Source organism: Candoia aspera, chromosome 8 (assembly GCF_035149785.1).
Source record: "Candoia aspera isolate rCanAsp1 chromosome 8, rCanAsp1.hap2, whole genome shotgun sequence".
In the NCBI taxonomy this organism is placed as follows: domain Eukaryota; kingdom Metazoa; phylum Chordata; class Lepidosauria; order Squamata; family Boidae; genus Candoia; species Candoia aspera.
Genome location: NC_086160.1, coordinates 78709327 through 78736766, shown reverse-complemented (window position 1 = coordinate 78736766; position 27440 = coordinate 78709327). Strand labels below are relative to the sequence as shown.

The window sequence follows — 27440 nt, the reverse complement described above, 5'->3', positions numbered from 1 at the left end:
CTGCTGCTCTACCCTTGAGCTTGGTGGCAATGGCATTAATTTTGGATTCCTCTGTGGGGAAGCATGCACCAAATTCTCTCATATAACTCTTGGCATTGGTCAGAAAGAATTACAGCTTTGTTGGGTCTCCATTAAATTTTACTGAAAAGTCTCTCACTCCTGCCCTGGCTGGACCCAGTCCTGCGGCTGCCTGGGGGCTGTCACTCCAAGTGACGGAAGATCTGGCCCTGCGCGGTGGGGATACGGAAGGCTGGGCTCTGTGTGGCGGGGACCCACCCCTGGTAGGCTTCTGTCCTTGATCAGCTGCCGGCCTCAGGAGAGGTATGGGAGAAGGCTGCTGATGGGTATCCTCCCTTTGTCTCCCCTGGCTCTCCATCAACATGGACAAGTTCTTTAACAAACACTCCAGGGATTCCATTTTTGCTTCTAGCACTCACAGCCTCTGGGGGGTTGGGGAGCCCCCTCTCACCTGCCCTCCTGGTGTCCCATCCGTCGACAGCATGGTGGATTCCTTCTCTGGTGTCAGCAGGAATCAGGACTTCCAGGATGTCCCTGATGTCCCTGGCTGCGGGTCATCCACCTCATCCAAGACAATTAGCTCGCTAATTGACTCCATGGGTGCTGGTCCTCCTCTCAAAACCCCACTGCTCTCTGACTCCCCCAAGTCCAACTCTGTATCCAACAACTGTTTTGGAGGGTTCAGGGAAGCAGATGGCTCCGAGCAAGTGTCTTGCCTTCTGCTCCCAGTTGCAGGTTCAGGAGCTAAGCTGGTGGGCTCCTCAGGTCCTTAGGCGCTCATTTGCAATTCAGCCATCATTAGCTATAATCCCTCACAAGAAGCAGTTCTTGGTAGGAGCTAACAGTTTTACAGGATTCTCAGCTTTATGTAATGATTGCCTATTCAAAATCACCATCAGACTCACACAGGGCTTTCATGGATATCTGATTTAATAATGAATAGTATGCAGGATCACAAGCAAAGCTGAGAATAGTGAAAGTGCGGGATGTCTCCCAATAAATCCCCAAGCAACTCCCAATCCCCCCCACAAAGTCAGTACAATTCCATGCCCCAGGTGCCCCTAACGGTTCCTGCCGGTCTGCGGGAAATGTCCTTGACAGGGCGAGATAACCCAAATGTCATGTTCCCGTTCCGATGTTTATGGTTCCTCGTAACGTTTCACATGTCATGTCTGCAGTTGCGTGCCTGCCTGGCCACGCTGGTAAATTTCCTTTGTGCTGACTTGTGATCTTCTGGAATGTATGTTTGGGTTATCTCTGCTGTTCAAGGTTACTTTCTCAGGCCGATTCTAACAGTTGCTAGCATCTGGGGTGGGTGGTTGCTATGCTAGCCTGGGGGGAGGGTTCGCAACAGGAGCAAGGCTTTTTAAGTTTGTATTTGGCGCGCTTTTGCTCATTCTCAGCTTTCTTCGTACTTTGCATACTATTCATTCAATAAATCAGTTTTCTCTAGTAATTACTGATGAGACTCCTTTTATTGGAATAGGCAACCGTTACACCAAACATGCATTCCTCATTCTTCATTCCTCGCATCGCAGCCTGGTACAAGGAACAGGAGCAGCCCCCTCCCGTACAGCAACTCGTGTCAGCCCCATGGCATGGGAACCCGTTACAATGTTTTCCAGGAACACTGGAGCAGTAACCATGACAGCCATAGGCACCTTGCCTGTAGCCTATTGCAATACACCATCCATGGGACTTGAACACCACCCAGAAGCTGCAGCTGATCAGGACTGCAGTGGTGCAGACAGTTATGGGTGCCCCTCAGTATGCTCTTATAACACAACTGCTGTGTGATCTGCTCTGGTTACCAGTTACCTTCCAGATGCAGTTCAAGATGCTGGTTTGTTACCTATGAAACCCTGTCATGGCATACAGCTGGACTACCTAAGTGACTCCCATTGACTCTGCCCATCTAGGGCACATTCCAGGTCCCTTTGTTAAAGCAGTTCCATCCAATAAGACCCAGGTGCCATGCCCTCCAGAATAGTATTCCCCCAGAGGTTCAGGTCAAGTGGGCCTTGAAGACCTGGCTTTTCCCAAGGCTCTGGGTTAGATCAGGGTGTATGCACCTGAGTGATTGATATGTCTGCCCCTCCAGTTATTGCCTTGTTTTATCTCCTTTACTGTATTGGGTTTTGTTTTAACTTGTATGCCACCCAGCATCATCATTAATTGGGTGGTTTTATAAATGTAATAAAATATTTATATATAATGAAATGCTTTTGAGTCAATCTTGATATACCTGATCTAACCCAGAGCCTTGACAAGTCCATTTATTTATTTATTTATTTATTTTTCAAATTTCTATCACCGCCCATCTCCCCCTGAACAGGGGCTCTTTAGTTTTTTTTGAAGCATCTTCTAAAGTGCTTTGCTCTTGCCTTCCTCCTAGGGCTGAGAGAGAGGGACTGGCCCAAGTCACCCGGCTGGCTTCATGCCCAAGGCAAGGCTAAAAGCAAATAAATAAATAAATAAATAAATGTTTTGACTTACTGGAAAGACATCTGAGGAGAGGTATGATAGCAGTTTTCAGATCCCTGAAGGGTCGTCAGAAGGAGTGAGTGTATTCTCCATTGTCCCAGTGGTCAGGACCAGAAGTAACAGGTTAAAACTACAAGGAAAGAGTTTCAGGCTAGATGATCCAAGAAACTTCCCGACTGGTTCAGGCTGCCACATGGTGGTGACTTCTCTTTCACTAGAGATCTTCCAACAGAGTCTGGTCATCTTCCAGAGATGCTGTAGTGGATCCTACATTGAGCAGGATTGGACTAGATGACCTCTAATTCCTTCCAACTCCATGATCCTATGATACATTTCTAGTTCATGCCTAGTTCAATTATTGATTGTAGCCTAATATATCAAGACAGAATACTCAAGACCCCATAAACTAATAATTCACAGGAATAGTTTCGGTAATAGTCGGTTTCAGGCTCTTCAGCAGATATTTGAGATGACGGTAATGACCATAACATTAATAATAATAATAATAATAATAATAATAATAATAATAATAATAATAATAATAATAGATTAAATTTATATGCTGCCCAACTCCCAGCTACTCTATAATGGAAATATAAGAAACTTCTGCTGAATTGCCTGACATAAAATGTCCTTACTTGGAGGAAGAGACATTTTGTTTCTCAATTTTGTTCTAGGATCTGCTCAGTTTTCAAGAGAGTAAGCCGTAAGAAGAACAGAGTCCATTCTCACCCTTTAAGGGAGGAGACCTGCAATTCAAGCAGAGATTGTCCCTGGCAGAAAGGAAAGGCAGAAACCCCAGAGGAAGAGCTGAATGAAAATGGTGATGAACTTTGCCTTGGACCTAAGACACACATCCTTAAAATCTCATGAACCTACCACACCAATAGCAGCATGTAAACACATTGAGAGCCTTTTTTGCTGGAGATATGGCTGCCCACCAAGAACATCTCTTTCTCTGGTGTTCACAGTATTAGCCTCCTCTCTCTGACTGTAGACAGGACAACAGACCCCCAGATGCTGATCTTAAATCTCAGGCAGGTTGGTAGAATCTGAGCTGGCCAAGCCTGTCAAGTTTCTACTATACCTGGGGTATAAGTATCCAGTTCATCAATACTTTGGAAAATTGTGCCATTCTGGGAACAGTCACAAAGACTGGTTAATGCTGAAGAAAACCCATACAAGGTTAAACAAACTAGCCAAGAGGCTGGATTAACTTCCCAAGAAAGGTGACAACAGTTTCAGCTATTCAGCACAGAAAAGTCTTCCTCAGTCTGGGTACCCTTCAGTTTCTAGCATCCCTCACCCAGCATGGCAATAACTGAGAATCTTCAGGGTTGACGTCCACATACCTACAAAAGAGGTTTACTATGCTGGGGGAAAACTGGCATTAGAAAGGGAGTTAGAGAAGAGTACGAAAGTATGCTTGTTGTGGAGAATTTTTTTCTTCATTTCTGTGGAATTTCTTTACCTTAAGATGTAATAACTGCTCTCTCTTTGAACGGATATTAGATGAACCCATGTTGGGTCAGGCTATCAAACATTGTTGCTGACTTTTTTTTCTGTTTACCAGAATCACAGGTCTGCTTTAGCAACTTGAGGAATCTCCGAGAAGGAAATGGCCCTTCCCTGGTGCAAGAGTCCACCAACGATTTATGCACCTTGGCAGAGACCAAACTGGCTGGAGTCTTGCGGGCCATTTGCAAATATCGTCACAGCATCCATAAGGTACACATTCTCTGAAGTGCTCTCAGCACCTCAACAAAGGTGGAACCCTGTTGAACCTGCTGTCTCCAGTCAGCAGCCTTTTGGAGCAACTGAACCTTCTGGGTCATCTTCAAAGGCAGCCCTAAGTAGGGTGTGTTACAGTACTCTTTATGTGAGCCACAAGAATCAGAGTCAATGTTACCAGGGCATCTCAGTCCAAAAATTGATGCACCAGCCAGAGCTGGGCAACGTTCCCTGACCGTGATCCCTACTGAAACCTGGAGTCAAACATCAGGACAGGACACCCAGACTGTGAATGTACTTACCAAGGTTCTTGAGAGAGAAGGACGAGTTTCAGAAGTTTGTGGGTGGTAGCTGTATTAGTCCTTTTCCCATACAGGAAGCCCCATCATCCAGGGGAAAACGAAAAGGTGTTTCTGGGAGAAACTTTTTCATGATAAGAGAAGCTGAACAGTGGCATATTCGTCTAAGAATAAATTGTGTTCATCTCTTCTCATGATTTCAGATTTCAAACAATAATATAGATTTTCTTTTGTATTTCTGCAGATCTCTCCAAAACACCGATTGCATATCAACCAAATCCTGCAGGCTGTGATCAGAGCTGCCAGTCACGTAGATCACAAATTAGCCAAAGTGATAATCAAGCTGGCTGCTGAAGATATGCTAAGAACCACAGTAAGGACCAATCTGACAACAAAGATAAGATAATGAGCCCTGCTTCCCCTCCCCACTTGCCTTTGAGTAGAATCCTCAGCCCTTGTACATGTTCACAGCCAGAGGGAAATCTAACCCAATCGCTAAAGGAATGCAGAAGTATCTGGGTCCCCAGCTGGATTAGTTTGGATTACTGCAACACACTGTACATGGGACAGCCCTTGAAACCACCCAGAAGTTACAACTGGTCCAGAATGCAGCACCTCATGCACTACCAGGTGCCCTTCCGTTTGCCCACGTTACACCATTGCTGTGCGAGCTGCCCTGGCTCCCAGTTTTTTCTGAGTACAATTCAAAGAGGATTATCACCTTTAAAGCCCTACATGGCCCAGGGCCAGGTTATTTGTGGGACTGCTCTCCCTGAGGGACTTGCCCTTGCCACCAGATTGGATAAAGTGAGCACACTAGACACTGCCATCTGGTGGGACCTAGGAAGCATGCCTTTTCCTTTCCCTTTAGTGGGCCCTGCCCTGTGCCCCCCACCCCACCCCGGAGATACAACAGCCCCCCCCACCTCCTGGAAAGCTGTGATGAAAAGTGCTGGCTTTTCCCCCAGGGATCAGGATAGCAAGGTTGGAGGCCAGGGATGTGCACAAGTGAATGGATGGAGGTGATGGACGAGGCACTAGTTTTTCTAGATTTTCTGTTTTATGGTTTGTGATTTGATCTTGGTTGCTGGCTGCCCCATTGGAATTATCAGGGGTCAACTCAGCATTGTCTCATAAGCATAAGGGGGTCTCTCTAGTAAACGCATCTCTATTGTGCTTGTGGGATGTCACATGGGTCACCTAATTTCCACTTCCTCCTTCTTCTTGGGTTTGGGGATTAACCATCTCCATTTTTACCTCTTGGGCACACCTGCAAGCAGGAGGTGCTGCAGAATGCAGCTCTCGTCCTTTTCATCTTGCTTGCATGCAGACATTTCTATTCCACATAGAAATGTGTCTACAAAGAACCAGTGATGAATAAGTGCTTTCTGCTATGAACCTACCTGTATCCAGATCTACTGAATAAGTGTAAGCTATCTCTATTTCTCTCTTCATCTAACTACTGCGTGAATTCTTTTCTGAATGTAATTAAGCTTAATGTGCAAGTTTCTTTTTGGTTCACGCTTCTACTTTGCAAGATTGTTGTTAGCTGCTTGGAGTTCTTGTATTAACCTTTAAAAACTCCATCAGCCCCTGCCTTATGAAACACCCTCCCCCGGCAGTCTTAGCTTTCCACTCTCTTAGCTTTCCGGAAGGCCATTAAAAGCTGGCTCTTTACCCAGGCTCTGGGGTGGAGTGGTGGAGCCTGTGGGTGGTTGTTGGGGCACCCTGGGAGGATGATTGAGGTGCCAGGTTTTTCATTTTTGTTATATGGTTTTTATGGTTTTTGTAGCTTTGTTGTTGTGAGCCACCCAGAGTTGTTTCAAGATGGGGAGCCTTACAAGTATTATAAATGAATGAATGAATGAATGAATGAATGAATGAATATAAATCACATGATATAAATGAAAAAGCTTTTTTTATATACAGACATTTGCACAAATTGTGAGCTTCTGCAACATCAGAGAGCTATAGAACAATCTCCCCCAGTAACTATTAGCTTCTGAAATACTCCAGGCTTCAAAGTTTTCTGTGCACTACGATTGCCACTTTCACTTCAGACCTGAAAATCCAGCAAACTGGCACAATCCCATCCGAGCACCTGTAGTACAGAGTCTGGGCAACTTCTTAGTATGCCCTTGAGTTGAGGGCAATGAAGCAGGGTAAGAAGCCCATGCTGATTGAAACTGTGTAGGGAGCTAATGATGGAGACTGTCTTATTCATTCATTCATTCATTCATTTTATTTATTTATCAAATTTATATGGCTACCCATCTCACAAGAAGTGACCCTGGGCTGTATGCAACAAACATGTCAAACACAGTCATATTTAAAAAGGTTTAAAGAAATGGTGGGATTTTTTCTAGGAGCAGCAGCAACAACAACAACACAATTGCAAACACCACTCTGGAAGGAATTCAGAGGCTCATCTAGCCTAACAATCTGTTCTCCACATTGGCTAGCTATATTCTTTTGATTAAACCCAAAAGTAGGACATGAAGGGAATAATATACATTAATTCCTGTTCTCCAGCAACTGGTACTGAGAGTCTCTCAGCACATATCTTCTGCTGATTTTATACTGTGTTACATCTTAAACTTGTATCATCTTATTTTCCTACCTGATGGTTTAAAGTTATATTGTAAGCCCGAGAACTTTTCATTATTAGTCTTCTGTCCTTCCTTTGGAGGAAAATCTATGCTAAAGCCCCTATACCTTACAGAAAACCTCTGATATGGAGCTTCTGCTGAACCCGCCATCCATTCATTTGAAAAGTAAATAAACAGGACTATGCAGCATGGCAGTGAGAAAATTATCACGTATATTTTCCAGGGGGATTCTGCTTCTCACGCAAAGCTATTGCTGGCAGAATGGGACAGGAGAAGACCACTAAACCATCTCTGCCTTCTTTCCTGCTGCAGGATCTTCAGGACTTGTATCAGGATGCAGCTGGTGACATCCTGGTAGCCCTTTGGAGCCATTTTCCAGCAGAAGTGCTCACCAAGCTTTTGGAGGGCTTTCAAGGGAGACTGATTCCATATCGCAGCATCCTCTGTGTGTTGGGGAAACTGGCAAACAAAGGTACAATTTCCCTCTTCTCCTGGAGGCTTTTCAGCTTTGCTTCCAAATCATTGAAAGTTGGCCTTCACCCAAAGAGTTCTCATGTCTTTTGGAGTAAGGGGTGCCCCAAGAAAGATGGGGGCAAGCCTGAATTCCAGGAGCAGCTCTGGGCCCCAGAAGCAGCAATAGTGATTCTGCCCTCTGGGGGAAGGATGGCTTTACAAAATACAGGGCGACCCTAACCCTGACTAGTCCAATAGAGGTTCTTATTTCTGTTTATCTAGAAAATGTATACAGCTGCCACCTTAAATAAATAACTCTGGGCAGCTAACAACCAATGCTGTACCCTCAAAAAAAACCCCACTATTACAAAGCTCCCATAAAACAAACAAAAAACAAACCAACAAAAGAATACAATGAAAAAAACAATAATTGTGATACAATAATTGAGGCACCACAGAACCAACTCACCACTCAAACACACACATATCAGGGTCCATTACTATCCTGGACCTACTGCCTGGCAGAAAAACCATGTCTTCACAGCCTTCCAGAAGTTCAAAAGGTTGAGGCTGTCAACATCTCTGGGGGGTGGGGCAGGGGGGAGGCTGTTCCACAGGGCAGGTGCCACAAGAGAAGGCACGTCTCCTGGGTCTCCAGAGCATACCCATCCTGTTGGGGCTGGTGGGAGACAGAAAGAGACAGGCGGTGTGTTCTAAAGGGCTTTAAAGGTGATATGTGGCACCTTAAAATGCACCTGGAAGCACACTGGACCAGTATGCTGAACCAGTGCCACTCATGCAACAGCAGTGTGGCATACGCAAACTTTGATGCACCAATATTACATGAGCTGCTGTATTCTGGATTAGCTGAAGCTTCCAAGTGCTTTTCATGGGCAGCCCCATGTAAAGCACATTGCAATAATCCAATTGGAAAGTGACCAAGGCAAGAATGACCATGAGCATAACATCCTAATCCAAATAAGGGTGCAATTGGTGCACATGATGGATTTGTGTAAAGGCCCCAGAGTGCTCACCAGCACTGTCTGGCGAACTGCTTCGCCATCAAGGTTAAAGATGGAAGATCTCCAGATCCAGGGAGGCCAAAACCCACAACCACTTGGTCTTGCTAGTCTTGAGTCTCAGTCTGTTCTGTTCCATCCAGACTTACCATCTCCAGGCACTGGGTAACAGCCTCAATAGCATTACTCCTATAGCACAGGGGGGTGGGGGGTGTCAAAATTTGCTGAGAGATCCAGGAGAGCAAGGACAGATGCACCCCCTCATCCCAAGCCTTCCAGAGGACATCCATAAAAGTGACCTATGCCATCTCAGTACTATCACTACACCTGAACCCCAATTAGAAAGGATCCAGATAACCCACTTCCTCCAGGGCCCTTTGAAGCTGCATGCCTATCATCTTCTCAACAACCTTCCCTAAAAAAGGAAGGTTGGAGGCTATGCGAAAATTGTCCAGTAGTGTGTGATCCAGAATTTGGCTTCTTGAGGAATCATCTGCTTCTGTGAATAAGCATTCACCACCACTTGGACCCACTATGTGCTCTACTGAGAGGTCTTGACTAACCAGGAGGGGTATGAGGCTAAAACACAGGTGGCAGAGTCCCCAATAATATAGATTAGGTTTGTGGTTATCATGGTGGCCATGAACCCCAAGCCATCTCTGACTCTGCATCCAGAGAAGCAAGTTGAAGCAAGTTCTCTGGGTCCAGAGAAGCAGGTCTCCCAGAACCATTAGTCTTGGGACCACACTGCCAATTTGGGCACAGAATCAAGAAGCTCAAATAAGGAAGCCACTGGGTGGCAGGGAGGCTGGTACATCAGCAGCAATCCCATCTGATCCTTATAGCCCAACTTCACAGAGAGGGTTTCACATGCAGTCATGTCCACAGCAGCACCCCTGAAGACTATCAGGGATTCCTAGATAACCACACCCCCACCCTGCCCCAAAATTGTGGCGCCACAACACTTGAAAGCCAGGAACAGAACCCTCCCCCAGGCCCAACTAGGTTTCAGTAATGTTTACCAGGTCAGTCCTCTCATCCAAGATTAAAGCATGGATGAGGTGACACACATTACAGACTACTCTTGCATTAAATAGGAGCAATGACTGGGACCACCAAAGCTCCATGGGGCTGAGCACAGGACACTGAACACAGCTTCAGTACTAAACACGGAGGCTGCTGTCCCTGAGAGCAGCCCACTCCTGTCTCCTGACATCTCTCTCCATTCCATTACCCTCGTGGCGCAGCTGCCTGTCCTCTCCCCCTCACATCATCTGGCAACCCCCAGCCTTTGACCTCCCTCTCCCAGATCAAAGGACCCCTTCACAAGCTCTGATGCCACACCATTCAGAAGTGAGAGATGACTCACAAAACCCAGCACTCAGATGCTTCTGCCTAACATTCAGCACCTGTAACCTGGGGGATGCAGCCACCTCCCATGCCACATTTAAACCCTGCCAACACCATCACCCAGCCACCCCGCTCTCGTCCAGGTAGCCAAGGGAAGAGACGTAACCTTGCCAGGCCACGTAAGCATGATCTGCCCACCCACATCTGTCACCTGAAAGGGGCCATCAACTCCAGCTCCACCCGGTCCCCTCTCCCAAAGCTGCCTTGACCTCCGGTTGTCCGCCCAGCCTTTACTCCTCCATCCTCCCAAGCAGCCAATGTCACCGAAGCGGGGCTGCCCCAGTTCATAACGGGCAAGGCAAGCCCAGCCCTTCCGAGTCCAGAGTCCAGAAAACAGCATGCAGGAGACCGCCAAAATGGCCACAGCACCACGTGATTAACGCGCAAAACTGTTTCTCTGTGAAAGAAACGAGCTTCCATAAAGAGTCTTGTCATAATGATGACATGGAAAATCTGCAGCATCCTCGGTGTCTAGCAGACGCTCCAAAGTCCTCCTGTCTCAGGCACCCAGTGATTCCTTTTCTCTCGTGCGCAGCTTTCACCGAGAGTGACGCCCTGAAGATTGACGTATGGGAACGAAAGCTGGTGGAGGTAAGGTGAGAGCTCTTCTACCTCAACACATGGTCGTTTTAGAAGAGCTAGGCATTTCAGCTGCACGGTTGGGCAAAAACCTCTAAAAGCTAGTCTTCGGGTACAGCCGCATGAAGGTGGTGGGAGCAGGAAAAAGGATGCCTAGAAACAGAATGTAGCAAACATTCCACTGGATAGTTTTTCTGGCAAAGTGGTGAATTCCAAAGCTGATGGAAGTGAAATTGCAAACATATATGTGGTGGTGAGCAGATGACCAGGACTGTGCTTTGCCCTAAATTCTCTGACTGACAGCAAAAGGTGTGAGATAGTAAGTAAACGAGGCAAAACTCAGCAGATGAATACCTACAGTGATATGGTTCCCACCCAGGTAAGCGTCTCAGCATTTCTTTTCCTTCCACTGGGATAAAAAGTCCTGGTACATTCTTGTTCCAGTGACATTACTGAAATCTGTTCCCTTACAGCTATTGCTACTGGTCTTATATTGCCAAACCTGGAGCTCAGACCATATCCATACACTTTTTTCCTTCTCCACTCACACAACTCCCTGTGACTCCCATACCATACATCGGTTCATCAGTTTGCCCAGAACCCAGGAACACCGCTCTGGATTTCCCACCCTTGGTAGATTCTAAACTCCAGGAATGTCTCTTACCAAAATCGGCCCAAGGAATATTTCTACCAGGAGCAACTCCACCAAGACTGATCCCAAAACACCCTGTATTTGTTTTATCTCTCCCCAGGAATACCATTATCACATTAGGGCCCAAGATACCTTAAGGATATCTCTTAATCAGTCCATCTGGCATGTCCATGCCACAATCATCCAGTAACATCTTTCATGCTCTTTAAGGAAGTTGTGCCCATAAGAAGTAAGAATTAAACTGTGTTTCTTTCCTAAGGCTTCATAGGTGTCTATTAGATTTGACATCCTAATCTCAGAAAACAGAAAGAGGGAAAGGTCAGGAGGAAGCAGGACATGGGGAAAAATCTCCAAAGATGAAGTGGAGTGGCTTCCTTTCCATAGTCTGATGTTAAATTCTCACCATCTGCTGCAAAGTCTTTTCAGAATCAAAAGACTCTTATATTGCACTTTGTTGGTCTCTCAGGGGTAAGATTAAATGGAGGGGAGGCTGCTGGGAAAAACAGGAACCATTGTGCCAGACCATTCAAGGAAGTAAAGAAATCTTCCTTCTTGCATTGCACTGGATGTGCCACATCTTGGCCCACTCTTCTCATTGGGTCTTTACCCTTCTTCATATGAGGAGTAACCCCCTGTCTTTTTCCTTCAAATGCTTCTTTCCAAGCTCCTCCACTTGCACAAGCATTTATCCTAGTGACTGGTGGTTGTCAGATACTCACTTCATGCTTTAGCTTCTTGTGGTCATTGAGCATCCTGTTAGGTACTTACAAAACCTACAGAAGGCATGAGGAGGGAGGGCAGGAAAATAGCTCAGGGAGAGGGCAGGGTCTAGATTCTAACTAAATACACTTTGGAGTCCTTGGTGCTCTCTGAGCCTTGCTGTTTTCTTGCAGATGTTTCATTGCCAGACTAGGCAACATCTTCAGTGTGACGAGGGAGTGGGCCTTGCTCTCTGTTTATATACTGTCCAGCTTGTGTTGGTGGGAGTTAGACCAAGCCAAATCCAAAAACCAAGCCAAATCCAAAAACGCCAGAGAATTCCTGGAAGCCTGGCACTCAGACAAAGCAGCCATCAACAGACACATAGAGGTAAACAACATTTACATACCATTCAAAAGAGACAATAGAAAAGCCAAAAGACCAGAACAGTCCCTTGCCAGCAATCAACACCCAGATATGCAAACATCAACACTAGGATCAACACCAGATGAACCATCAAACAGCACAATACACCCTCATCAAGGAACTATTAACTCAGTCAATCAACCAAGCTGCAAACAACAGCCCAATCAAAGAACTCCCAAGGAGAGAACAACACCTCTACCAACACAGGCTGGACAGTATATAAACAGAGAGCAAGGCCCACTCCCTCTTCGCACTGAAGATGTTGCCTAGTCTGGCAATGAAACGTTTGCAAGAAAACAGCAAGGCTCAGAGAGCACCAAAGACTCCATAGTTCAACCCCGAGCTACAAATATTTGCTTCGACTGGTAAATACACTTTTGCAACAGTGTATCAAAGCAAAGCAAAAACCAATATTTTACACACCACTTATTTCATTTGTATCAATCAGTCTCCTATAATCATTGCCCTTAGCAGGCCAAGCAAATGCAATGCCTCAGAGGCACAGAAAACTGCAATGGTAAATAGTGCCTTGGTTGCAGGGCTTGTCATGCCAACATGACCACGTCCTTAGCCTTACTTTGGCCCTCTCTTTCTCTCTGGCTGTTGGGCTGAATGATCATCTTTCTCTTCCATGTGCTTCTGACAGTTTGCAGAGCGACTTTTAATTGATGTCACAGACAAAGCTTGCTTTGAGGAGCTCAATCAAGAGCTACGGAAAGTGGACCAGAAACGCAGCAGTCAAAGCATTGAAAGGGTGAGTGAAAACTTCATTGTTTTCTATCATAAAATAATAGAATGGCAGGGTTGGAAGAGACTTTGGAGACCGTCAAGTCCAGGTATGGCACCTGTGCAACAGGATGGCCATGAGTGTTTTCAGTGTCCTAGCCAGCCTCTCACAGCCCCCAAGACACACCATGCAGCTTCTTTGTCAATATCTCAAAGGAAGAAGACTTGCCTGCCTTTGGGGCTGTCTGTTCCATTGTTGAATAGTTCTTACTCCTTACATTGTCAGGAAGTTCTTCCTCATGACCCACCAAAACCTACTTCTTTGTAATTTAAACCCATGGTTTCTTACCCTGATTTCTCCTCGTCTTGACTCTCTACTTGCATTCATGCTGCCCAGGACTGCATTTGCTTTTCTTGCAGTTGCATCGCACTGTTGACTCGTGTTCACCTTGTGATCCACCAAGGCAGTCAAATCCTTTTCTGGCACCCTTTATGGTCCTCCTTTCGTGCTATAGTTATGTTTGATTTTTCTTACACAAATATAGAACTTTGCATTTATCTGTAAGGAATGCCTAAGACTAAATAAAAGACTCAGACTCTAAAGCAAGTTTAAGTTCTGGCTTTTATTCAGAATAGAATGCACACCAATAGAAAGCTGAGAGTGAGGGAAGCGCACCAAAAGTTGAATTAAATAGTCTCGCGCCAAACAGCGCTCCACCCCCACACTCTCCGGGTGTGCCCCATGAGTTTCACGGAGTGACAGGTCATCCAGGCTTGCTAGGTGCGAGGTTGTCCAGCCCCATTCACCCCAGGCATCGCCCCGTTTATCTTCCTGAGAGGTAATGGTCCATTACCGGGCGATTTCCTCAAAAGCGCCGGGACGCACCCTTCCGAACCTCGCCCTGATCATTTCTTTGACAATGGTGTCAATGGTCAATTATCGGGCGATGAGACCTTGTAGATCTCCCAAACCCATTACCTTCTTTGTCCGGTTTATTGCCCGCACCTCTCCAGTCATTGACACGCCTCCGCGCTTTGTCATGCGAGCCGTTACAATGTCGCAAACATCGCAACAGCGATCATGACATACCACCCCCCTGAAGAAAATCAAGCTGAGGGCTTGGAGGGATATGCAACGTGGAAGTTGTGGATTAGCTCAGGGGCCTGAATGTCATGGGCAGTGACCCACTCAGGGTGGGGAAAGTGTTTCCAGCACACTAAGTATTGGAGAGAGCCACGAAGCTTGCGGGAGTCAAGAACTTCCTTGACTTCGAAGTGCTGCTGTCCGTCGATCATGATGGGTGGGGGGGGGAGTGCGTGGATGCCACCGGGAGGGGTCACTGGCTGGCTTGAGTAAGCTGCAGTGGAACACAGGGTGCAGCCACTTCAAATTATGAGGTAGATCCAAACGTATCGTGACTGGGTTCACAATTTGTGTAACCTGAAAGGGGTCAATAAATTTGGGGGCCAGTTTCCTGAAAGGCTGAGGTGACTTGATAAATTTAGTGGAGAGGTAAACCAGGTCCCCTACTCGAAAAGGCAGCTGTTGGCACCTGTGTTTGTCAGCCTGAAGTTTGTATGCAGTCTGTGCCTCCTTGAGAGCATCCTTAATGACTGGCCAGGAGTCTGCGAGTTTAGCACCCCAATCACAGGCCACCACTACTGGAGATGGGGGCTGTGGAAGCTCAGGAATGGGGACGAAGTCCTGACCTGACACCACTCCGAAGGGGGTTTGTCCTGTGCTTTGATGCACAGCGTTATTGTATGCAACCTCCGCGAAGGGGAGCAAATCCATCCAGTCATCCTGGTGGTAGTTGATGTACGAGCGGAGGAATTGTTCAAGGGTGGCATTCTGATCTCAGTAGATCCATCCATCTGGGGATGCCAGGAGGTTGACAATGCTTGCTCGGTGCCAATTAATTTCAAAAAGCCCGCCAAAACCGTGAAGTAAATTGTGTGCCCCTATCGGTCACCAAGTGAGAGGGGCAGCCATGAAGGCGGTACACGTGCCCCAAAAAGAGATTCGCCAGCTGTTGCACCGACGGGATAGAGGCACAGGGGACAAAATGAGCTTGTTTGGAAAAGTAGTCTTTGACTACCCAAATGACTGTTTTCTTTTGACTGGGCGGTAAATCCACGATGAAATCCATAGAGATTTTGTCCCAAGGGCATGAAGGGTTAGCCACGGGCTGCAGCAGCCCCTGGCATTTACCAGACAGCTGCTTAGACATTGCACAAACAGGGCAGGATGCCACATATGTTTTGACATCCTTCCTCAGTGAGGGCCACCAAAATTGGCGTTGGGTCAAGTGAAGGGATTTGAGGAACCTGAAATGACCAGCCTGTTTGCTGTCATGAGACCAGCTGAGGATAGTTGATCATTGCGAGTCAGGGATGTATAAACGACCCTCCACCCAGGTGTGGTCTTCTTCCATGGAGACCTTGTCAGGGTTAGCAAGGAGCCAGGGATCAGATTTTAATGCGAGGGCAAAATCTGCACGCAACCCACCCGGCATCTGTGGTTGTCTGCGGCCTGGGGCGGGCTGTGCCAGAGTCGTTCACAGGGGAGGGGCTGTTCCCAAGCACGGCTCCGGGTGACAGCAGCCAAACCCAATTGCGACTCCGAGAGCACAGTCCCCACGACATCAGAGACAGGCTCCGCATCCTGGGGCAGTCGGTAAAGTGCATCTACCAAAAAATTCTTCTTCCCTGGAATAAACTTCAGCTGAAAGTTAAAACGGCTGAAAAATTGAGCCCAGAGAATCTGCTTAGGGCTGAGGCGCCTGGGCATGCGAAGTGCCTCGAGGTTGCAGTGGTCTGTCCAGACCTCAAAAGGGCAAGTCACCCCTTCTAAAAGGTGACGCCAAGCCTCCAGTGCTGCTTTTACTGCAAATGCCTTTTTCCCAGACATGCCAGTGCCTTTCCGTCTCGGAAAATTTCCAGGAGAGATAGGCACAGGGCTTCAAGAGTCCGGCAGAATCCTTTTGCAATAGGATAGCCCCAATTGAAAAATCAGAGGCATCAGCCTGAATGACAAAAGGCCATTCGGGGTCGGGATGTGATAGAATTGGTTCCGCTGTAAAGAGAGCTTTCAACCGGTCGAAAGCAGCCTGACAGGCGGGAGTCCAATTGAGCATGGCCCCTGGGTTTTTTACCTTGCGTGTCTCCCCGAAGTCTTTGGTCTGCAACAAATCAGTCAAGGGCAGGGCAATTTCTGCGAACCCTTTTGCGAAGGATCTGTAGAAATTTGCGAATCGCAGGAAACTTTGGAGCTGGCGCTGGGTGCGCGGGTGTTCCCAGCTCAAAACAGCCTGAACCTTAGCAGGATCCATTTCGATGCCCTTATGTGAAATCCTGTAGCCTAAGTAATCCAGGCACAACTTGTGGAATTCGCACTTGGAAAGCTTAGCATAAAGTTTAGCATGCCGGAGCTTGGTGAGAACCTGTCTTACCAATCTTTTGTGTTCTTTCTCAGTTTTGGAGTATATCAGGACATCGTCCAGATAAACCAGTACCCCTTTAAACAAATGGTCATGCAGAACCTCATTAATTAGTTGCATGAAAACCCCCGGGGCTCCTGCAAGACCAAACGGCAGTACCTTATACTGGAAGGAGCCCAAGGGACAGTTAAAAGCTGTTTTCCATTCGTCCCCCTCCCTGATGCGAATGCGGTAATACGCCTTGCGGAGGTCAAGTTTGGAAAAAACCTTTCCAGTCGACAAGTGTGCCAACATGTCTTTCACGAGGGGGAGGGGGTACTTGTTTGACAAGGAAGCTGAATTTAACCCGCGATAGTCTGTACACAGTCTTAGGGTACCATCCTTCTTTTCGCGGAACAGAACGGGCGCTCCAACTGGCGAGTTTGCCGGTTCGATGAAGCCCCGTGCGAGGTTTTTATCAAGGAAGTCCCTCAATGCCCCCAATTCCTTTTGTGTCATTGGGTAAATCTTTGGCTTAGGCAATGGGACATGAGGGAGCAGTTCGATGGCACAGTCCGTCTTGCGATGGGGGGGTAACTGGTCCACCTCTTCCTCCCCGAAGACGTCCGCGAAGTTCATGTATTGTTCCGGCAACCCCTCTATGGGGGAAGCGTGAACTTGAGGGTCAACAATCTCCGCCCTCCCGACAGTCAAAGTAAGGGATTTCCCCTTGGCAGGTGCTTGGTAGAACCCATCCTCAAACATTATCGTACGGGTCCTCCAGTTAATGTAGGGATTGTGGCGAGTTAGCCAGGGGATTCCCAGAACCACTATAGGCTTGCCCACCAGGGTGACCATGAATTCTATGGTTTCCCTGCACATGCCCATTTGTAGGGTAACGTTCCCTGTACCCTGGGTGGCCGGCCCACCCCCCGCCATGGAACCATCAAGTTGCTGGGAGATCAGTGGCTTCGGGAGCGGGAAACAGGGTAAATTTAGTACAGCGACTAGGTTGGGGTGGATTAGGCATCTGGAACACCCGGAGTCCACCCAAGCCCCGACTTCGGTGGTCTTGGAGCAGTAGCTCAGTTCAATTGTTATGGCCAGGATGGGACAGTCTGCACTCACCCTGGTGTTATCACGCCCATTCTCCACCACCTGTCCAGCAGCACTGTTTAGGACAGGTGGAAGGTGTTTTCCACCGCCTGCTTCAGGGCAGCCAACCTGTCCTCCGCGAGGTAGATGTCCTCTTCTTTGTCCTGGGTCGCTAGTGCCGCTGTCAGCCATTGGGGGGGGTGGGCAGTTTCTGTGGAGCCTTCTGCATCGGTCTAGGTGGGCGATCCGCCGTTCTAGCCTTGTGGCATTCCGCCGCACGGTGACCAGCCTTACTGCACTTGATGCATTGCCCACAGGCAAAGCGACGTTGTCTTTCGGCATCCCATGTCGGGCCCGACTGTGGCATTGGCCCTTTCCTGCTGGGAGGAAGCCTGTCCCTCTTAGCCGCTAGCATGAAGGTGCGCTGGGCATGTTCAGCCTTCCCGGCAAGACAGATCCAGTCATGCAGTGAGTCTGGATCATCTCTGTACAGTGCCCATTGCAACACCTCTCAATTGAGGCCATCCTTAAACATGTCAATCAAGGTGGCCTCCGACCATTCAGGTACCTTCCCTGCCAGGACCTTAAATTCTAGGGCGTAATCCGCAACCGATTTCTGCCCCTGATTAAGTTCTTTCAGCGTGCCTTTAGCCCTCTCCTTCGCCAAGGGGTCTTCAAAGTACCGCTTCAAGGCGGTCAGGAAGGTGTGGACGGTAGCCAGGGCTGGGGCTCTGGACTCTGACATTTGTACGTACCAGTCCACGGCTCTACCCTTAAGTTTAGTGGCAATAGCCGAGATTTTAGCCCCTTCCAATGCAAAACAATGTCCGTATAGCTGGATGTAGTTTGTTGCGTTAGTTAAAAAGAATGACAGGTTCGTGGGGTCGCCATCAAATTTTACTGGAAAGTCTTTAGCAATCCCACCAACTGGAGAAACCCCAACCTGTGTGTGAGTAGGGGTGACCCCCACTGGAATAAAACCACAGGGCCCTGGGAGCAAGTCTCGTGCCTGACCCCTTCCTCTCGGGGTCAGCGATAGGGTGGGTGGGATGCCGAGATCCCTCCCTGCACCCTGCGCGGCAGCACTCTTCGTAAGTTCACTCACCACAGTTGACAGGGATTGCAGCAGGTGCTCTAATGATTGCACCTTGGATTCCAGAGCCCTGATCCTGTCTGGTGTGATGGGATCATCCATCCTCGGTGCTGCCGGTTGTGGCCCGATCGGCAGTCCTGCGAATTCCCTCTCGGGCATCTGGGGGTATTGGAGTCTCCAAGTGGTATGGGATGTCCCCGGCCGGGGGTCTGTGATGACGTCCCACCTGAAGTGTTGTTGACTCCCGACTCCCCCTTCTATCGGGGCCCTCCGTGCTGGGGCTCCAGGCTCCAAACTGGGGTGCAGTGTGGGTAGGGAGGGGGCTCGTGTCCCATCTTGGGAGTGCCGATTCCAGAAGCTGTCTGGTCGCCTCCCCCCCTCACGATGAGTCCTTCGCGTCTCCGCTCTGAAGCGCTGACTCCAAGCTCGTCCCCGGTTCAGTCATCGCCAGCTGCTTCTCTCGCAAGAAAAAATTTTCTGGTAGAGGCTGGCGAGGTTCGTTCTTGAAAGACTCTCAGCTTTATGTAAGGAATGCCTAAGACTAAATAAAAGACTCAGACTCTAAAGCAAGTTTAAGCTCTGGCTTTTATTTAGAATAGAATGCACACCAGTAGAAAGCTGAGAGTGAGGGAAGCACACCAAAAGTTGAATTAAATAGTCTCGCGCCAACAGCGCTCCACCCCCACACTCCCCGGGTGTGCCCCACGAGTTTCACGGAGTGACAGGTCATCCAGGCTTGCTAGGTGCAAGGTCGTCCAGCCCCATTCGCCCCGGGCATCGCCCCGTTTATCTTCCTGAGAGGTAATGGTCCATTACCGGGCGATTTCCTCGAAAGCGCCGGGACGCGCCCTTCCGAACCTCGCCCTGATCATTTCTTTGACAATGGTGTCAATGGTCGATTAGCGGGCGATGAGACCTTGTAGATCTCCCAAACCCATTACCTTCTTTGTCCGGTTTATCGCCCGCACCTCTCCAGTCATTGACACGCCTCCGCGCTTTGTCATGCGAGCCGTTACGATGTCGCAAACATTGCAACGGCGATCATGACATTATCCTTGCAGAAAGTTGGCCTGATATTCCAGTTTGCCAAAGTGATTCTGAATCTTGATAATGTCCTCTAAAGTATGACCTGAAAATGTGATAATTTATTGATATGTTGAATAGCACAAGACCTAAAACAGAGCCCTGTAGTTTGCCAATTGCTGTTGCCCCCAAGCTTGACATGGAATGATTGACATATACTTGTTGAGTACAATTGTCCTATCAGTCATCCATCCATATAATGATTGTGCAAAGCCTAGCCTATATTTTGCCATCTTCTGTATCAGAATCCCATAAGAGACTCTATATAATGATTTGCAAAATCAGATCCACAAAGTTCACTAAACTGGACACACTATCAAAAAAAAGAGAGTAGGTTGGTTTGGCATTTGATGAACCCTTGGTGCTTCCTGCCAAGTAATGCATTCTTTTCTGAATGCTCACAAACTGCTTAATAATGTTTTCCTGTTATTGACAGTAAGCTGACCAAGTTATTATACCTCAAGTCTACTTCTTTCCCCCACAGCAGTTCCCCCTCTCCAATCCTCTGGCACTACACCCACCTATGATTTCTCAAAGATCCCAGAGATCTGAGGTGACGTCTGCAATGTCCTTCAAGAAATTGGATGTCCTGGAAATTTAAACTTGTTTAGGGTTGCCAGCCGCTCCCTTACCATCTTTTTACCTACCTTGCATGGCCACTCCCTCCTTCTGTCAATTATTCTGCTTAGATCCATTTGAAGTAGGGCATCTGCAGGGTGGGGGTCAACAGTGCCAAAACAGTGGGCACAACTGGTGCAATCAAAGCCCTGCCCCTTTTTTACACATGTGTAATGCATGCAATTCATTTTAAAAAGGGATGGGGCTTAATTGCTCTGTCATGCCCACCATTTTGACATGGTTGATCCCTCCTGCAAAAGCTCCTGATTTGAAGATAGTTCACTTTTGAGGAGATCTATTCTACTATCCTACTATTTCCTCCTAGCTGTGGGTCCACCCCTCCTTTTATCTTCCTTTTTCTTTTGATTGGTTTTGGCAATGCTTGCAAGCCTAGTTTCTTTTGTGTGGTAGCTTTCTTATTCAGATTGGTTGATTGATTGATTGATTTTTATCCCACCTTTATCATTTTTATAAATAACCCAAGGTGGGGAATATACCTCATACTCTTTCCTCCTCCTATTTTCCCCACAACAGCAATCCTGTGAGGTGAGTTGGGCTGAGAGAGAGGGACTGGTCCAAAGTCACCAGCTGGCTTTCATGCCTAAGGTGGGACTAGAACATACAGTCTCCTGGTTTCTAGCCCAGCACCTTAACCACTAGACCAAACTGGCTATTTGGATCTTTGTTACAAAATTCCCAGGTTTGGCTTATGGTTGCTTGCTCTACTCATGCAGCCAGCGGAGGCATGGGGATTTTATTCTGTGTTCTTTTTTTCACTGCTTCTCTAGCTAAGCATGATATTGCAAATCCCTTTCTTGCCTTTCTGGTCAAGTCTATGCTCAGCTAGGTTTTTTTTCATCTTATTGCTGTCCCAACTTTCTTTCTTTTCTTTTTTTTTATCTATTCCTCCACTTCTGGCAATGATGAGAATATAGTCTGAATCCCAATTGTGGAAGTGGTCTGACAGCCTTGGGTCTGTTGCCAAGGGCCACTCATCTTCCACCTCTGCTGTGATAAAGGACTTTCCCTTCTGCCCACCCCCCCACCCCCGGGTTCAGTTTTCTTTGTCTGACCCACTAGCATAGGGAGGGCCACCTTGTTTTTTTGGCTTGACCATCGCTTGCGATGTTAGCATGTCAGCTAATCTCTTTTAAAAACTTTGGGTCAGGGCCTTTCCTGAGGCTCCAGATGTCATTCACAGGTTTGTGCTGTGTGATTGGTCAGATTCCACCTCTGCCCCCAACTTTGCCAATGAATCTGATCCAACCCACAGCCCATAATACACCAACTTGTGTTTTTTTTCCTCTCTCTTTTATTAACATCATAAGGCCAGTTACTAGTTTTGTTCACAGGTATTCAGGCAGTATTAATTACAGTGGCTAAAAATAGCTAATGGGATTTCTTTCCCCATTCTCCTACCTTCCACATCTGCCTTTCTGATAAACAGTGGCAAAGCAATATACCGATCGCTTAATGTATGTGCAGCTGGTCAAACATTTCAGAGTTAACTCTGTGTGTGTGTGTGTGTGTGTGTTGGTGATTACTCATAGCCAAGTAAGATTGTCTTCCAGGATTAAAATCTTAACGGTGAATCTGTAAGTGGCTGTAAAGGCCAATTCTGGATCTGCACAACCTCCCACAATGAGGGCATAAGTTTCCAGGTGGAAGATGGTCACGGTGAGGATTTGTTTGACGTGCCTTCCTCTTGCTCGCTTCTCCCTTTCACCCTGCACCCGTGCTTCTTCAAAGTCCATAGCGCCTTTAATAAGGGCTGACCTCCAATTTAAATGCTCATGAGTTAGGACTTCCCAGTTCTCAGTGCTGATATTAAACTTTTTAAAATTAGCTTTGAGAACTTCTTTGAATCTCTTTTGCTGTCCACCAATATTCCGTTTTCTGTTCTTAAGTTGGGAGTCAAGTAGCTGCTTTGGAAGACGATGATCAGGCATTCAAACAACATGACCAGCGAAGTTGATGTTGGATGATCATTGTTTCAATGCAGGTGGTCTTCGCTTCTTCCAATATCCTGACAGTCTGCCTATCTTCCCAAGTAATTTGCAGAATTTTTCAGAGGCAGCATTGATGGAATCTTTCAATCAGATACCATCAGAGTTAACCATCTCTTCATTGTATGTGCAGTCTACAGCCTATATGTAAACATTGGCATTTCTAGATTCCTACTTAGAGTTAAGTAAGGGGATAACTATAAATATAACTATAAAAGCTGGCACTTTCTCTCATGGTGGGATCTTCAGCTTCAACATCTCACAGAAGCTATTTTCATTGGGTAGACTGATCCTTTGATCCCTTTCTTCCTCTTTCTTCAGCAGGTTTTTTTCCAGATCTTCACCCAGCTTCACTTCAAGAGTTTTGTCCCAGGGTTTCCTGAAGCTAACAAGCCTTTAACAGTCAATGCTGTCTAGAGTCCATTTTGGCTTGTCAGCCATCCCTCCTTGAGTCTCCCATTCTCTCCTCCCTCTTGCCAGCATAGCAGCAAACCCCCCCCCTTTTTTTTCCTATAGGGAAATTACCACCTATGAGAAAATAGGTTATTTCTTCTTTTCATTTCTATTATCAGTTGCAAAAGAATAGTGTGTACGTCTGCAAGCTCGCGTGACAGGATGGTAGATAGGCTAGCCCTGGGCTATTGAATGCTATTAAGCAGTAGGTCTGTGAGCATTTAGAAAAGAATACATTCTTTGGCAGGAGCCAGAATGAGGTCAGCAAGAAGAAATCATACTAAACCAACCAGATCTCCTTTTTGATAGCATGACCAGTTTAGTTGACCAGGGGAATGTGGTGGATATAGTGTACCTTGATTTTAGCAAAGCATTTGATAAGGTTTTCCACGTGGTTCTAGTAGAGAAGATGATGAAATGTGGGCTGAACTATGCTATCATTTCATGGATACAGGTCTGGTTGAACAAACATATCAAATCAACATATGTCAGTGACTAAGTCACAAAGTGGAGGAATGGGTCAAGTGCTACAGTGGATATAAAAAGTCTACACACCCCTGTTAAAATGCCAGGTTTTTGAGATGTAAAAAAAATCAGACCAAAATAAATCACTTCAGAATTTTTTCCACCTTTAATATAACATATAAGATGTATAATTCAATTGAAAAACAAACTGAAATCTTTTAGGGCAAAAAAAATAAAAATAAAAAACTTTTATTTTTTTTGCCCTAAAAGCTGCGTAGACTTTTTATATCCACTGAGCTGTCTTCTAGACCCTGTGATAAATGGTTCCCAGGAGAGGTTAGAAAATATGATTGCCTAATCATACACAACACAGCATGAGCAGGCAAGGGGGTAGCAAACACCTTAGAGAGTTGTATCAAGATTCAACAGTGCAATGCAACAGTGGGGAGAAAGCTGCAAGATTTATTTCAACAGGACCAATCCCATGGTCCTACATTTCAGTAAGAAAAACCAAAAGCATGAGTATAAGATGTGAGGAAAACCTATTTGGCAGCAGTACACGCAAAAAGGAACTAGGAGACAACAGTGTGATGCAGCTGCAAAAGAAAGGGGAAAAGTGCAGATGGAATCCTAGACTGCCATAGCAATGGTGTGGTGTCAAGGGAAGTCATAATTCTTCTCGATTCCGTTTTGGTCTGAACGCTCCTAGAATATACTGGGCACAGAAGAAAAGTGTTATGTGGAATAGCTGGCAGTGTTGGATTAGAAGTGCTTAATGTTTTGGAAATAAATGTTATGCTAAAGATGACACCACAAACAGAAACTGGAACAATATGGGGTACAAACACACACACACACACACTTTTGTGTGGAAGCTTGTCCCAGTTTCCCTGCTGTGTTGGACCGCTACTCATTTCTTCCTTGTGCAGATCTTCCTGTATCAATACTGCGGAGCCATCCTGCGTGCCTCAGACGACTCTCAGCTAATCCAGGACCAGCTCTTTACTATCTTGGCCATGTGTCAGCAAGGACCCCTGGAGGCAAAGGTGAGGTGGCAATTATTCAAAGGGCAGGCAAATTACCACCCTCAATCTCCTTCTGCATCTAGGCTGGAAAGAAGGGAGAAACAAAACAGTTCAGGAGATTATTGTAGGAGGAACCGGAAGACTCTCTGAAGGAGAAAGCAAAGGCTGAGGTGGGAGGCTGCCAGAGGGCTGTCCCAGAGCATAGAAACTCCCTAGCATGATGCCTCTTCTAGGACCAGTGACCATCTTTCTTAAAGTTGCGTGCATTTGAGAGTCACAGTGAAGAGTTTGAACATGATCAATAGGCCCAGGTGGTTCCAAGAGCACAAGAGAAAAGGAGTGCCTCCTTGAGTCTATAGAAAACCTTACAAGTCTCTTGTTTTTGAGTCACCCAGTGGGGAAGAATTAGCCATGGAAGCAGAGGTAGGGGAAATGTGACTCTGTCATGCTGGAGTTCTTCATTGTAAGGAAAGCTGAATGCAACTGAACTTACTGTATATTTGGGGCTTCAAAAAGTGGATGTTAATTAGCTCAGAGCAATGATGAGTGGGATTTCTTGGAAGGAGAAAATGGGGAAATGGAAGTGAAAATCTGAAAACAAAACAATACCACATCTCCCTCAAGAGAAAGAGTCACCAGAGAAGAATATACAGAGACAGCTCAGAATTGTTGACGTAGTGTCAGAAAGGCAAAATGAGCTGAAGTCAGCAAAGAACAAAAACAAAGCAACAAAAAGAATTCTTCAAATACTAATATACCTGCTGCTAGGTAAAGAAAGCAAATGCTAACAGGTAACAAAAGGTGGAACTCCTGATTCAGCTCAACCCTCTTCAGCTAGAGAGTCTGTATTCCACCAGGCAAATGTGAAAAGCTGAATGAAGGGACAGGAGTCAATGGGGAGTCTGTTAGAAACAAGGAATATCTATTGGCTTTGGATTCAGTTTCCAAGACCAGATGAATTGCATCCTAGGACAATGAAGGAACTCACTGATGGCCTGGCCAGACCCTTATGTATTAGTTTCATAATCCTAGAGACCAAGTGACATTCTAGATGACCAGTGGATGTTATCCCTCTCTTCAGAAAGGGGGGAAGGAGAATTGAAGTGACTACAACCATTCAATATGAAATTGATAATTAGGAAGTTTCTAAAGCAAAAATTTGTAAGCATTTGTAAACATTTTAGTAAGTTAGCACTGATTTGTCATAAGTTTTGCCTCATTAACCTCATCTCATTTCTGTATTGAGAAATTAATATATAATTTGCTGAAATTAACATATATAATCTGGGGGGATTAGAGCAGGTTATCCTATTCAGGTGGTGATGGGTCAGGGGTGTCATGCCAGGGGCCAGAGGGTGGGCCATTGTTGGGGAAGGCACCCCCAGTGTTTGGTACCAGTTCAAAAAGTAAGTAAAAAGAGTCTTACTGGTTTTATTCTTGGTCTAGTTACATTTCCATTCAAAAAAGATAAAATCTTTATTCTTCTTTTGTCCCTAAACTTAATTTACACTTAGCCCTCATTGATGCTAAGGGCTGTGTGGAGAAAAAGGGGGATATCCTTCTTTTCCTAGGCCCATGCATGTGGCCAAGGGAGCTTCGGCTGCATGCTCCCTCTCAGACAGTGGAAGGAGGAAGAAAGAGGAAGTGGGAGGGACAACAAACAGCTTCCTCAAGAAGCACGGAGTGTTGCATCATGGGACAAACTCATTTACATGCTAATGAGGCATGCCAATTTGCCAGGACCTCCAACACCCCTTCTCAAATCATACATGCATCATTCCTACACAAGACTTAACTCACTTCATAGGCCTTGATAGATGCCCTTTGCAAGTGGCTTTGTCAGGATTTCTGTGATCATGCTCTCTGAGGGACAGTACTCCAAATTTATTAGTCCTGTCTCCTGTGCCTCTCTAATCACATGGTAACAAACATCCATGTGCTTAGTCTGCCCTCCCACCTTCTTTGCTAGAGTCTTATACAACTTTGGTTGTCCTCAAAGACTCTTATTGGAGCAGGAACACTGACCCGCAGATCATCAAGTAAATACTTGAGCTGTTATACCTCTGTACATGTCTCAGCTGCTGAGACATACTCCACTTCAGTAGTTGAACATGCCAATATAGTCTGCTTCTGACTAGCCCAGCCCACAGCCCCTCCCCCAAACAAACACACATTCCCACTAGTGGATTTATGATCAGTTGCATTCTCTGCCCAATCTGCATTGGAGTACCCCACTAGTTCAGGAGAATCAGTTGCTGGCAGCTTAAGCTTCAGGTCTGCAGTCCCCTTCAGGTATCTTGCCACCTGCTTAAGGCCTGTCTAGTCCCTTTAGGTGGGTCCACTTGTCTTTCTGCAGAGGATCCCTATTGCAGTCAAAATATCTGGCCTTGTTGTGGTTGACAGATAGAACAGCTTCCCAATGGCCTCTCTGTAGCCATTGTTCTGAGGCAACAGTTCACTAGTGTCCTTTACTTTGTGAAAGTCTGTTTCCATTGCAGTTGGTACTGTGTTTGCTTCTTCCAGCCCCAGGCTCTCCAATAACTCTAGAATCTTTTGCCTCTGACTAAGGAGAAAACTTCCATCTGTCCTGTTCAGACTATGAGGCGGCCAGGCAGAATTACTTTTAAATCCTTTATTACAAATAACTATTTACAACAATAAAGTCCTTAGTAAATTAGGCAATGCAGATCAGTCAAGTCCACTCAGGCAGTGGAGGAAAACAAGGCAAAACTGCAGGATCAGGAACAGCAGGAGATCTAGGCAAAACAGCTAGGCAGAACTCGGCTAGACCCCTCAAGGAGGCAGCCAGACCCAGCGTGGCTATCACAGTGGCAAGGAGCAGACTTGAGATGTGAGGCTTGGGTTTGACATGGAGTCCAGGCAAGGCTTGATCGAATCAACAAGGCAAGGCTCGGAACTAAGGGAAGGCCGGACTCGACTGGAACAACAAGGCAAGGCATGGAATTTGAAGTGGAGCTGGGCTTGGCTGGAACAACAAGGCAAGGCTTGGATCTGGAGGCAAGACCGGACTTGGCTGGAACGGCAAAGCTAGATGTGGAACTCGAAGCAGAGCTGGGC

General features: G+C 46.6%; 1 protein-coding gene across 1 annotated transcript in view; it reads left to right on the top strand.

Annotated features, from left to right (window-relative positions):
* Positions 1–380: 380 nt before the first annotated feature.
* Positions 381–27440, top strand: part of LOC134502423 (maestro heat-like repeat family member 5) — a 94525-nt gene continuing 67465 nt past the window's right edge. Inside the window, exons 1-9 of the mRNA XM_063310763.1 lie at positions 381–770; positions 1691–1785; positions 3180–3325; positions 4076–4230; positions 4777–4905; positions 7454–7613; positions 10559–10614; positions 13026–13133; positions 24267–24383. Coding sequence (XP_063166833.1) covers positions 381–770; positions 1691–1785; positions 3180–3325; positions 4076–4230; positions 4777–4905; positions 7454–7613; positions 10559–10614; positions 13026–13133; positions 24267–24383 — 1356 coding nt within the window. The remainder of the gene's footprint in view (positions 771–1690; positions 1786–3179; positions 3326–4075; positions 4231–4776; positions 4906–7453; positions 7614–10558; positions 10615–13025; positions 13134–24266; positions 24384–27440) is intronic.